We start from the raw sequence: 14064 nt of genomic DNA, 5'->3' as shown, positions 1-14064 counted from the left end.
TAACTCGGGAAGGCGACCTTTGACCCAGTTTCCTTCTTATGTAAATTGGGGGGGCTCCGAAGGCCCCGTTCCCGCCTGATTCCCTGGGGTGCCGCCACCCCACGGACACGAAAATAAAACAGGGGAGAGAGTGCAAAGGGCCCCCAAGCGCCCGCCGCGGTCCCCCCTGCTCCCCAGAAGTAGAGGCAGCCCGCCGCTGGGAGGATGCGCCGCCTCAGGAACATGGCGCGCCGGGACGTCGCAGGCCTGGGGAGGAGCATGCGCAGCGGCGCCCGGCCCCGCCCCCGGCCCCGCCCCCACGCCTCCGGCCCTCCCGCCACCTGTCTCCGGGCCGGCCGCGCTCGGCGGCACGTTCTCCCCGCCCGCGGCCGCTGGCGATCGGCGCTTCGGACATGGCGGCGGCGGCGGCGGCCTCGGGGGCCTCGGCGACTGCGATGAAGGCGAATGGGGGCGGCGGTCGGGCCGGGCCCGGCGAAGCCGGCGGGCCGCGGAAGAAGAAGGGGCCGGGGCCCCTGGCCACCGCGTACCTGGTCATCTACAACGTCGTGATGACCGCGGGGTGAGGAGGGGAAGGGGCGCCGAGCCGGGGGGAGGGGCGCGGCCCGGGCGGGGACGGAGAGCGTGCGCCCCGGCGCCGCGGCCCTTCATTCCTTCCTTCCTCGCGGCGCCGGCTGCGGCTGCGGCCGGGGGGGCCCCGGGCTCCGCCGGCGAGGGGTGGGGGGCTGAGGCGGCGGGGCCGAGCGCGCCTCCGGCTGGGTTTCACGAGGAGGGCCAAGTGGCTCATTTGTCGGTGCAGAAAGGAGCCGAGAAGGAACTCACCTCTGGAGCTGGGAAAGGGGGGACAAGGGATGGGGAGCGGAGCGAACCCCGACACAGGCGGAGAAAGCGCGACGTTAGAGACCTCTGGGGTCTTAACGTGCAGAGAGCCAGAGAGGACTTCAAGGCTTTCAGACGTCCAGAGTGGGCAGAAGGAGCTCTGTCCACCATAACCTGGACTAGGGGGGGCGCAGGGACAGAAATTAGCCTGTTGCCACAATGTTGCTCATTTGCACTCACTTTTGGAAAGCTCTTCCACCGGGTCTTTGAATCCTGAATACTTGTGTAGACATTTTTAAAACACAGATTCAGCTGTTAGAGATTTTACACATACAATTAACAACTGAATTTAAATTCTAGCAATTTATGTCATTTTATTAATGATAGCTGAATACAATGAGAGTAAACATAAAATCACCAGAACAAATTTGTTAAACACGATAACATGCTCAGTGCTCTGGTTGGGGCAGGTAAGAGAGGGGTCAGGGAAACTATGTCTATAAAGCTTATTTGAATTTCTCATTTTTTTGCTGGGCTGGAGCTCAGTGAAAAGGCATTTTTAACTGCATTATAAGTGAATGAACTTTTTTTTCTTTATTACAGATTTTATTTTGAGTTTTACAATTTCCCCCTTAATCTTACTTCCCTCCCCCCACCCCACCCCCACAGAAAGCAATCTGTCAGTCTTTAGTTTCCATGTTGTACATTGATCCAAATTGGGTGTGATGAGAGAAAAATCATATCCTTAAGGAAGAAACAAAAAGTATAAGAGATAATAAGATCAGACAATAACATATCTGGTTTTTTTTCTAAACTAAAGGGAATAGTCCTTGAACTTTGTTCAAACTCCACAGTTCTTTATCTGGATACAGATGGTATTCTCCATCGCAGACAGCCCCAAATTGTCCCTGATTGTTGCAGTGATGGAATGACCTAGTCCATCAAGCTTTGCCCCCCATGTTGCTGTTAGGGTGTACAGTGTTTTTCTGGTTCTGCTCATCTCCCTCAGCATCAGTTCATACAAATCCCTCCAGGCTTCCCTGAATTCCTGTCCCTCCTGGTTTCTAATAGAACTATAGTGTTCCATGACATACATATACCAGTTTGCTAAGTCATTCCCCAATTGAAAGACATTTGCTTGATTTCCAATTCTTTGCTAATACAAACAGGGCTGCTATGAATATTCTTGGACAAGTGATGTTTTTACCCCTTTTCATCATCTCTTCAGGGTATAGACCCAGTAGTGGTATTGCTGGATCAAAGGGTATGCATATTTTTGTTGCCCTTTGGGTGTAGTTCCAAATTTCTCTCCAGAAAGGTTGGATAGCTCACAGCTCCAAAAAAGCATCATTTTTAAAAATAAAGTTTGTGAAATGATATTAAGTGCTACCTTAAACATGTTTATTGACATGAATAATCTTTAAAAATATTTTCAAACCAGAAAAATCTTGATTTAAAAAATTTGTTTTGGCCCCTCAAAGGACCTAGTCCAGTGCTTTGCCCATCCTTTACACTTAATGATTATTGTCATACACTTGATGTAATGCTTGGTTATCAAAAAAAAATCCTTTGAAATTTAAAGAGATTTTAATTTTTTAGTATTCTTAAAATGTCACTGATTCAACCTAATGGGAGGAGGGAAGACTGCTGAATTAGTAAAAAGTCTGAAATACAGTCTATACTTATAATACTAAAATGTTCTTACTTTCTAAGTACAATAGTCAAAATAGACTAAAATGTTCTAAGAGGTTTCTAGAAAATTTTAGTGTGGACCTTGAAGTTCTTAAGGATACTTTAAAAACCATTGTTTTGCTGTTGATTTTCTTTGTTCCTCAGTCAACTTCTACCCCCCCCCTTTGGACAGAATCAGTATCATGGGGATAAAGAAATTTACCATAATTCACAGAGCGTAAGAGAATACTTGGCATCAGATTTAAGAGTATCTATATAAAACAAAACTGGCCAGGCTGGCAGTAATGGCAATAGAGACAGCTGCTCTCCTGCTACTGCCCTCCTGTCACTGCTCTTTCTCAGGCTTTTTGCAGCTAGGGGAGATTTGGTCATAGGTTGCAAGCTTCTCTTGATCCTGAGGCATCAATTATTAAGCTTCTGCTCAGAGCTACAAGCTGAGTAAGGGGGGATTAGTTGTAGGTGGGAAGGGGGAAGGATTGACCTTCAGTTGTCCCACTGGGGTTTCCATCTTTGATTACTTTCTATAGGTCTCAGGCCTAGCTCCAGTTTGTCTTTGTTTGAGTCCTAATTGGTTAAGAGTGAATTATTTCTATTCTGCCAGAAACCCTGAGGATCTTTCCCTCTCAGATTGATTTTTTTTTTAGAAAGGGACCATTCTTTGCCTCATTTCTTTCTTAACCAGCTTTAATCACTGAATGAGTATTGCCTTAGAACTTAGCTTTTTATTTTTTTAGTGTATTCTTATTTATTTATGAATTTTACAATTTTTCCCTTAATCTTGCTTTCCTCCCCCCACCCCCCACAGAAGGTAGTCTGATAGTCTTTACGTTGTTTCCATGCTATATACATTGATCTAAGTTGAATGTGTTGACAGAGAAATCATGTCCTTAAGGAAAAAAATAAGATATAAGAGATAGCAAAATTTCTTATAAGTTTGTTTTTTTTTTTAAATTAAAGGTAACAGTCTTTGGTCTTGGTTCAAATTCCACACTTCTTTCTCTGGTTATATAGATGGTATTCTCCATTGCAGATACCCCCAAATTGTCCCTGATTGTTGCAGTGATGGAATGAGCAAGTCCATTAAGATTAATCATCAACGTCATGTTGCTGTTATGATATACAGTGTGCTTCTGATTCTGCTCATGTCACTCAGCATCAGTTCATGCAGATCCTTCCAGGCTTCTCTGAATTCCCCATCCCTCCTGGTTTCTAATAGAACAATAGTAGAACTTAGCTTTTTAAAAGATCAAGGTCTCCCATCCAGGTCCCCTAGTCATTCGTGATCCGTATCTAGCCACTGGACCCAGATGGCTCTGGAGGAGAAAGTGAGACTGGTGACTTAGAATATAACACCCTGTCACTCAAATCCAATTCACTTGCACATCATGTTATCACCTTCCTGGTGTCATGGTCCTCTTCAAGAAGGAAGGAAAACTACAACCTCCATCTTTGGTTAGTAGGGAGCTAGACCAAAGTGTTTACATTGAACCTGCCTTTTTCCCCAATATCAATACTCAGAATAAAAAAAATTTTTTTTTGTCCAATTTTACTAGTTTTCTTGGTGTGTGATGTTAATGTTATTCCTCATTATTTCTCATTGCAAAAAGTTATGGTTTTTTTTGTGATCTGGCCAAAGAACTTCCTTAGTTTTCCCAGCACTTGCAACTCTCCCTTTTATATTTCTTTTTTTTTAGGTTTTTTTTTTTTGTAAGGCAACCAGGGTTAAGTGGCTTGCTCAAGGCCACACAGCTAGGTAATTATTAAGTGTCTGAGACTGGATTTGAACCCAGGTACTCCTGACTCCAGGGCCGGTGCTTTATCCACTATGCCACCTAGCCGCCCCTTTTATATTTCTTTAGGAAAAAAGTATTGTAAATTAAAAGCGATTGATTTCTTTTTATATTTAATATTTATTTTCATTTTGTACAAATGTTTTTATACATTAATAAACTATTCTTGTTTAAGCGTAAACAAAATATCCCCTCCCCCCAAAAAATAAAGACTTGCTTGAGCTATAAAGGGGAGAGAAAAAATTAAAATTAAAAAATAATAGTAATAATTGTAGGTATGGCCAGGTGACGCAATGGACAGAGCACCAGCCCAACAATCCCCCAGCTGTGTGACATGCAAGCCACCCCAACCCCACTGCCCTGCAAAAACCAAAAAAAGAAAAAAAAAGACCCAAAATAAAATAAAATAGTAATAATAGTAGGGGTGGCTGGGTAGCGGACAGAGCATTGGCCCTTGAGCCAGGAGCACCCGGGTCCAAATCCTGCCTCAGACACCCAACGATCACCCTGCTATGCAGCCCCAGGCAGGCCACCCAGTCCCATTTGCCCTGTACCCCCCCCCCCAAATAATAATAATAAAAAATGTGCTTGAGTCTTTGTTCCAACACCAACAACTCTGTCGCGGGTGGATCACATTCTTTATGATAAGTCCATCGCAAAAGTTACTCATATTTTTCCACTGTTGCCATTGCTGATCACAACTCCCTCCTTTCCTATTTCTCCACATGTACTATATTTTCTCTCTGCTTTCACTCTGACTTTGCTGTAGGGTCGCTTAGTGGCGCAGCAGACAGATCCCTGCCCTGAGCCCCTATACCATCCCTAAGGCCCAGAATCTACCTGGCCCTATGGTCCTGGGCAGGCCATCCAATCCCAGCCCCTTGCAAGAAGTAAAAAAAGAAAATGTTATATCTGACAACACTCCCCCCATGGTTCATCCTCTCCTCCATCACTCACATCCCCCCCTTCCCCCTGTTCCCCCCCCTTTCCTTCTTACTCCAGATGCCTATACCCCATTGAGTATATATGCTGTTTCCTCTCCTAGCCACCTCTGATGAGAGCGAAGATTCCCTCTTTCCCCCTTGCCTTCCCCTCTTCCATATCATTGTAATAGCTCATTGTAATAAAGAAAAAACTTACTATATGAGATACCTTGGCCTATTCCCCCTCTCCTTTTTCTTTCTCCCATTACCTTTCCCTTTTTTCTATTGACTCCATTTTTACACCATATTTTATCTTCAAATTCGGCTTTCTCCTGAAGCAACTGATTTCTAATTGAACATTTGGAACTCTACTGTAAATTTATAAGTTGAAAACTACCTAATTTCAGTAAGTAGTAAAATCATGAAAAGCCTCATTTGACAGCTGAAACCTGGAGAGGTGATCGCCTATATGAAAGCTCATAGTTAAGTGATCTTCACTTACCACATCCTTTTATTATGTATATCTATATGTGCATACTTATGTGTATGTGCACTTGTTACATCATAGGCTAAAAAACTTTATTAATAATTTGGCATCTTAACACTATGGAAAAATATACACTGAAATGGAACTCAAGATATCACATACAGATACCTACTATTCTTTCTGTCTGGAGAAGGGTCACTTACTATTGATTGTTCTCTGTGATCATTGGCCACTTAGTAGCTTGTCCCTACCAATAAAGAAACATTTCCACCTACAGTTGACTACTGTGTGCATAAAATGTGCATTCCTAAATCAAAAATAAATTAATTTTATTTCTCAAGTTTTCTTAAAGGACTTTATGGACTTTTTCAATAGTAATATCTTTTTTTTTTTTAGGTTTTTGTAAAGCAAATGGAATTAAGTGGCTTGCCTAAGGCCACACGTCTAGGTAATTATTAAGTGTCTGAGACCGGATTTGAGCCCTGGTACTCCTAACTCCAGGGCCAGTGCTTTATCTGTTGCACCACCTAGCTGCCCCTAATAGTAATATCTTGAGCATAGGAATCTTGGCCTGGCACTCTTATGTCTCATTCCACCTCTCAAACCTGACAGTATTCCACATTTTCCTTCCTGTCTGTTTATACTCTTTCATCTACCCAGTTTTCTTCAATTCCTGGCTATTAAAATCATATCTGTCCTCTAAGGCTCATCATAGATACGACCTCCATTATGCAGCTTCTTTTAATCTCACTAAAGTTGATGCGATTTCTCCCTACTCTGATCCTATAACACTTTGTACCTTTCTTATGGCACATAATGTATTTTCTACTAGATGATGTATTCTGTGTAGTCATGGACAGCATTGACTTTGGTCATTCTCCATGGTTCCTGGCACAGTATAAAGTAGTTAGTTACTCAATAGATATGTATTTTTTTTTTTACATTTGGTGTTTTTTGTTTTTTGTTTTTTTTTGCACGGCAAGGGGGTTAAGTGGCTTGCCTAAAGCTACACAGCTAGGTAATTATTAAGTTTCTGAGGCCGGATTTGAACTCAGGTTTAAATTCCACTTCTTTTTTGCTTGAGTATGCATATTTGTCATGAAGGTTTTCTTTTTTTTTTTAAGAAAGATTTTATTTATTTTGAGTTTTACAGATTTCCCCCCATTCTATTACCATCAAATTAGAAAAAAAGTTATATCATTATTATGTAATTTTACTATCTCATACTTTATTTTTCTTCCTCAAGGATATGATTTCTCTGTCATCACATTCAACTGAGATCAATGTATAACATGGAATCAATGTAAAGACTAACATAAATTCCACTTTTGACCCCTACTATTTGTGCCTCCTTGAATAAGTCACTTAAAATTCTTGGATTTCCATTCTCTCATGTGTAAAATGATAAACTGGTTGACTTTTAGCAAGATCCTTTCTAGCTCTGAATTCATGTGATACTTCCACTCCACTCCCTTGGCTCCTAAACAACCATTCCACCTTGAGTCAGTGAATTCCTAGACCGAGCTATTATCTGAATTTGGTCCCAGAAGAATCAACAAATGTTGTGGATCCAGACCTATTGTTTCCATGGGGCGAGGTGGGGTGGGGGGCTTGTGCAAATGTTACTAGTGTTTAGAAATCCAAAGGATTAGGGCATCCTCAGGATAAATATTGGTGCTTCCAGTAAGGAAAGGAAGTATTCCATTAACATGTTCAATATCATGCTCTTAAAACACGAGAAAGCAACATTCCACCACTGGTTAATATCTTATATTTTAAATGCTATATTCAATAACTTCAACAAAAGCAAAGTAACATGATAGCAGTGGAAAGTAGTCTAGATCTGAATTAGGTTCAAGCCCCAGCTTTGTTAATTGCCTTATAACCTTCGGCAAGTCACTTTAGGCCTCACTTTCTACATCTGTCACATGAGGAAGTTGGATTAGATAACAATTTTTTTTTTATTTTAGCTATATTGGGGGGTATAGTTACCTTTTATTAATATACTACATTCCTTTATTGATATACGCTTCCCTCACTTTTAATGACCCTTCCCTTGTAACAAAGTAAAACCAGTTAAGCAAAACACTTACAGATTATGAAATCTGATAGTATAATCTTTAGTGGAAATTTTTCTATTGAGAAAAGTATATTTTAACCCTTTTTATGCAGAGCTCTATAAAACATACTTTCCCTGTTTTCATAAACAAGGTGATTTTTAAGAGTCTTATTTGTCAATCAATTCTGATTTTAAGAGAATACACTTTTTGAGTCTGTGCTGCATAGGATTTATTTTTTTTAATCAAATTTTATTATTTTTCAGTTTATCAGGGTTTTTTTTCCCAACTTACTTCCTCCAAGTTCGCTCTAGGGAGCTAGGAGTTGGGGAGGTTGGGGGGCAGCTCAGGTAGTGAATAAAAAAACTTTTGTAACAAATATGCATGATTGAGCAAATCAGATTCCTGTGTTGGCTGTGTCTAAAAATGTGTCTTATTCTACATTCTTCGTATTTCTGTCAGGATGTGAATAACTGCTTCATTATTGGTTTTCTAGAATCATGGTTGATCATTTCATTGATCAGTATCATACATCTTTTAAATTGTTCATTTTTGCAATGTAGTTACTATAGTATAAATTATTTTCCTCATTCTGATCCCTACTTTCTGAATCAATTCATACTAGTCTTCCCAGGTTTCTCTGAAATTCTTTCATCATTTCTTACATTCAGATTCCATAATTTATATATCTGTTTTTAAGGTTTTTTTAAATAATCACTTTGCTGTCAGTTGTCAGTTTTTAATTGTTGTCAGTATATCTTTTTAAAGAAATATTCCTTCCGACTTCTATTTTGCTGCTTTTACTTCTACTGTGGGTTTGGTTATAAACTAATTGTTAGAATTTTTCCTAAAATAAAAATATGGCACAGAATTTTCTAAGTGAAACTAAAAGATTTCCTAGTGAATAAAATACCTGTAGTTTAATTGCATGATCATTAATGCTCAATTTTGCTCACTTGGAGGCCTTTTCCAATGTTTATTGGATTTATTTTTGGACAAGAAAGGATATCAGTAAACTTGGTTCCAGATAGGTGAAATATTGCTGGGTAAACTGCTGTACAATTTTCACAGTACTCTTCCTGCTATTTTCCACAGTTATCATTATGCAGTTTTTGTTGTTATTGTTCATAGGAGATACCTATGTGACCATGGTAAGTCCCTCTACCACTCTGGTCTTTAGTTCCTCATCAGTATCCTATATTTCCATCACACTCAGTCATATTTATGCTTGCCTTTTTTATTGTTTTTTTTTTTTTTTCTTTTCCTAGGTGGCTTGTTATTGCAGTTGGTCTGGTCAGAGCATATTTGGCTAAAGGTAGCTATCATAGCCTTTATTATTCAATTGAAAAGCCTTTGAAATTCTTCCAGACGGGAGCCCTCTTAGAGGTAGGTTATGAGATATTTCTATCTTATCAATAACCATAATAATTTGTCTTATGAAATAAGAAACTTGCTACTAAAATTTACTTAGAGATTCATCATTTTTGTAAGCATGATTTTTATATTCATTTTAATCTTTGAAATTTTGCCTATTGACGCAAAATGCTACACCCAAACCATCTCTTTCAACTTTGTAAATACAACAAAACCCCAGTTAAGTCAAGCCAAAATAATTCCTTTGGCTAGAAGTTTTCTGTATTACTTTGTTGAAATCAAAAACCAAGTTATTTTAGGAATTATGTGTGCTTCATTTGATCACCATAGGAGTTACTAAATTATTAAAGTAATTCCCCTGCCATGAACATCCTCCTCCATTTTCTCATGTTATGGAGGTGATTTTGCTTCTCAAAGGGTGTATCAGTAGATTACAGACTGTATACAGTGGTCAGAGGATCAACCAACCAAGTTTGGAGGGGCCCATCACCAGAGGCTTGGCCAGCCACAGATGGGAATGGAGGGGACCCTTTTTGTTAATAGAAATGGGACCCCAAACTTTGAAATAATAGATCTTTGAAATAAATGAATAACTCCATGGTGCTGGGGAGAAAGCACTAGATTTGGAGTCAGGGAGACCTGAGTTCAAATTCTGCCTCAAACACTTAGTAGCTATGTGACTATAAGCAAAGTATTTAACATCTCTTAGCTTTTAGTTTCCTCAGCTCTGAAATGAGGATAATAATAGTATTATACAACATACAGGATTGTGATGATAAAATTATGTAAAACAGGTAAGCTACTTTGCAAATCCTAAAATACTATAAAATACTAGTTATTAATATAATGATTTCAATAATTAATAAATCCTCCAGAATAAATAAATAAATCCTTATGTCTTATAATGTGAATGTGATGATAGAATCTCAAAAATTATGTCAGGGAAGCAGTTGCTCCAATAGGTTCTTTCAGGGTAGAATCATTTCAAGTATAATCCCAACTCCCAGACTATGCCATTTCATGAGTATGAGTCTAGTTAAAAACAGATAGGCTTATCACTAAAAGACTGCCCTGGAGAGGAGTTTTAAGACCCTGGCAACTCAGGAAAAGGATGTTTGATATTTTGTTGGTTCTGTGTTCTTTCTTGTATAAGTGTATCCTCCACTGGTATAGATAGCCATCCACCAACCTTGCCAACCTTGTCATCCCAGCAGTTCTTGTCCATATTTTCAAGATAATGTATCTGGTCTGCTTGAAGTGTTGAAGATCTTCCTTAGGACTTTTTATTTCCTACATTCCTCCCCACATACCCCCCCCTTTTTTTTTTTTTAACAAATTCAGGAATACTGTTAGGTCAATATTTAATTTTTAGCAATACAATTACAGAATATCAAATGCTGGTTACAGACATACTCATATATATGGTCTGATGGTTACAAACAATGTTGAGCATTACAAGTCTGTGGGAAGTATGATATGAAAGGTCATTCTTGAAACAACAAAGAATTGTCTTCAAAATCTGGTAATGACCCAGGTATATCTATATAAATTACTGTGGCACTATTAATGGGGATTCTCACATATGATACTTTTAGTAAATTGCTTTTAATAGTCAAGCAACTATTTTTATTTTTTTTAAAAAGAATCCCATTAAATTAAAATCCCCTGTAGTAAAAGAATATAAACTTAATACTGAACCTATTAATATTTAATAAATGTAGCTTTCATTCACACCATAAGAGTAGAACTAAACTGTAAAGTTCTAGTTACCATGGCAACATAGCTTCCCATAAGAGGAATGTGCATAAATGAAAAATGTTACACAAATAGTACCTGTGATAGTTATTTAGTGATCCAACACTTAACTTGTGCACCAAAAACCAAGTTTGATAGATATCTAGATCTCTATCTCTATCTATCTATCTATACATATATATATAGAGAGAGCACTTTTTTTCATTTTAAAATTTGCGTTTGAAAAAAATGTGCACTTCAGCCAAACTCACTAAGGCTACTCTTGCTATCGATACCCAAGATTGCAATTAAAGTATTGTTAAAAAAAAACACACTCCTTCAAAATCACCAACAGGGATTTCACTGAATAAAACTCCTGAGATTTATGGACAAATGCATACTCAGTACTCTTCAATGTGGTGATTAATCTAGATTTCAGATTTTTTCAAACTGGCAAGAATTGAATTTAGGGGCGGCTAGGTGGCGCAGTGTGTAGAGCACCAGCCCTGGAGTCAGGAGTACCTGAGTTCAAATTCTGCCTCAGACACTTAATAATTACCTAGCTGTGTGTGGCCTTGGGTAAGCCACTTAACCCCATTGCCTTAAAAAAAAAAAACTTAAAAAAAATTGAATTTATCCAAAGTCAAAAGTTTAAATGTGAGCTATTTTCTGTGACAAGAAAACAAAACCTCAAAAGGAAATCTAGGCTTACAAGTAAACATTTTTCTGGCAAGAAGTTTTGCATGGATATAGTTTATAGGCAGCAAAAGTATAGAAATTTACAACCAAAAATCAGTTCATATATTTTGCTGTTCAATAAATTCCCATTTCAAATAAAGTTTTTGCCAGTAGCTTGGATCATGTTTTTTAGGCCCGTGTTTTCTACTGGGATAATAGGAAATAGAATATGCATGGTTTGGTACTATAGAAGAAGCACAATTCAGCATCTGGGGGAATCATTTTTAGGACATCAAACAATGACCCATTTTTCCTAATAAATTAGGCCCAACAAAAATTTTGTAAGTCCTTCCTCTCAACCTGACAAATAACAACCTGTGTGCCAGGTATCTAAATAACAAACAGTAGTGAGTGTCCTTCTACAAGGCAGCAGCAGAGATTTGTGGGTAATAGATGGCAATTCCCCCAAGCTTGGGGGAACCACAACAGCCTACAGCCTAAGAAAAATGTGAACCCCTAATCTTAATGCAGGGCTGAATGGGGCCCCACTGCTTTTTAACAACAAAAACAAGTAAATTAAAACATCAACCCCAGCAACCAAATCTGACAGTATATATGCAGCATCTTATGCCCACAGTACCCTTATACAAGGAGAGAGGGACTTAAGTGTTCTCCTCTCTGGATAGTTCAGCTACTTTGTTATTCTTTTCATTGACATTTTTGCAGCCTTTGTGTACATTGTTTTTCTGGGTTAGCTTACTTCATTGGACATGAGTTAATACAAGCCTTTTCATATTCATCATTTCTTTTGGTGCAATATGATCTATGACTTAAGGTGCTATAATTTGTTTAATTTTCCCCCTAAGAGTACATACTTTGTTTTTAGTCTTTTGTTACCACAAAAAACTTTACTACAAGTATTTTGGTACTAATGGCCTTTCTTATCTCTCCTTAGCTTATATTCTGGGTCATTGATAGGAGATGCACATTCTTTAAGGCATGTCTAAATTTTTAGCCTTTTGGCTTTATTATAAATTTTATTGTTTTATGGAATTATCTAGTGCTATTTGTTCTATCAAGTTTTTTTTAAGGAATCTGCTTTAGGAGCAAGTTCTTATACTTTCTGTTTTAAGTTGTTGATTTTCCCTCTAATTTATTTCTCAAACTCTAATTTCATCTCCATTGTCAATTATAAATCTGTTTCATTTCTTTCAGTCTTTATTGCCAAGATATTCATTCCTTTGTCACTCTACCTGTACTTGTAGAGTAACTCTGAGCTCATCTCTTGGTTTTCTCTTAACCCATATATATGTGCTGAATATAGTACATTATATAATACTTCTTCATTGTATTCAGAGTTTTCTTTTGATATTCCTGTCTCCAGGTTCAATTCCTGGATTGGGACAGTATGCCAGGGATACTCTGTATCCTGTATGCTCTGTATCCTCTCTTATTAAGGTATGGATTGGGAAAGCCCTCTTTGTTCTTACTTTCTCTGTAGTCTGGTTATTGCTAGAGATGCAGTCAACAGATTAGAATTCTAGTAAATATTATATAGGATGACTGTGATGAGGCCCACTCTTCTGCCACAATATTTGGCTACTTCTTTTGTTAACTGGTGGACCAAAGGTGTCCTGACCTCAGCCTGATTCTATCTTTTTGTTCAGCTCCACCCACTGCTATGGCTCTGAAAAGCTTCATTCTGCCATTTCTTTGAACTGAATCTGTCTCCTGCTGTAGCCCTAAATACTTCCTTTCTTGGAGTTTCTGTTAGCTCATGGGTATTCCCACCCAGAATTCTGACAGGCTTCAAACCCCATTTACTATAGTTCATGCTGCTTCCATATCAAGAGATAAGATACACTCTTAAGATTCTGACCATTTTCTTGTTCACTCTTGAACTAGATGGGGGACCTTACTGGTTCTCTCATCTTGAACATTGTTCTATATGGTTTGCTTTTTAATTGTTTTCTGGGATGTTTGTGGAAAAACTGGGGTCCTTGAAGATCTTTCATGTTGCCATCTTGAAGAGCTAAGGATGTGTCATCTGGGAAATACAGTCTTCATCCACTTGGTTTTTCTTAGGTGAATTGCTAGGCTGATTTTTTTTTTGAGTAATAATGGATTTTGTTGAGGAGGCCCTATAAGAGTCTTGGATTTGAGACAATCATTAACAGTATCATTTTCATACAAGATTAGTAGACCAAGGAAGAGATGGAGAAAATCATTAAAAACAAACTAGATAATTTTGGTTACATTAAATTAATTTTTTTTAAATTTTTTTTCATTTTTATTAAAGATATTATTTGAGTTTTACAATTTTCCCCCAATCTTGCTTCCCTCCCCCCACCCCCACCCCACAGATAGCACTCCGTCAGTCTTTACTTTGTTTCCATGTTGTACCTTGATCCAAATTGGGTGTGATGAGAGAGAAATCATATCTTTAAAGAGAACAGAATTCTCAGAGGTAACCAGATCAAACAATAAGACATCTGGGTTTTTGTTTTTTTTTC

At 38.6% G+C, this 14064-nt stretch overlaps 1 protein-coding gene across 2 annotated transcripts in view; it reads left to right on the top strand.

The window, feature by feature from the left end:
• The first annotated feature begins 299 nt into the window (after positions 1–299).
• HACD2 (3-hydroxyacyl-CoA dehydratase 2) overlaps positions 300–14064 on the top strand; it is a 116612-nt gene continuing 102847 nt past the window's right edge. For both annotated transcript variants that reach the window (XR_012474102.1, XM_074214671.1), the window contains exons 1-2: positions 300–559; positions 9034–9151. Coding sequence is in view for 1 of the 2 variants with exons in the window: in XM_074214671.1 (XP_074070772.1) it covers positions 393–559; positions 9034–9151 (285 nt within the window). In the remaining variant the exon portion in view is untranslated. The remainder of the gene's footprint in view (positions 560–9033; positions 9152–14064) is intronic.

Source organism: Macrotis lagotis, chromosome 1 (genome assembly GCF_037893015.1).
Source record: "Macrotis lagotis isolate mMagLag1 chromosome 1, bilby.v1.9.chrom.fasta, whole genome shotgun sequence".
NCBI lineage: Eukaryota > Metazoa > Chordata > Mammalia > Peramelemorphia > Peramelidae > Macrotis > Macrotis lagotis.
Note: the sequence above shows the minus strand (reverse complement) of the source record. Positions and strands in the feature narration are given on the sequence as shown.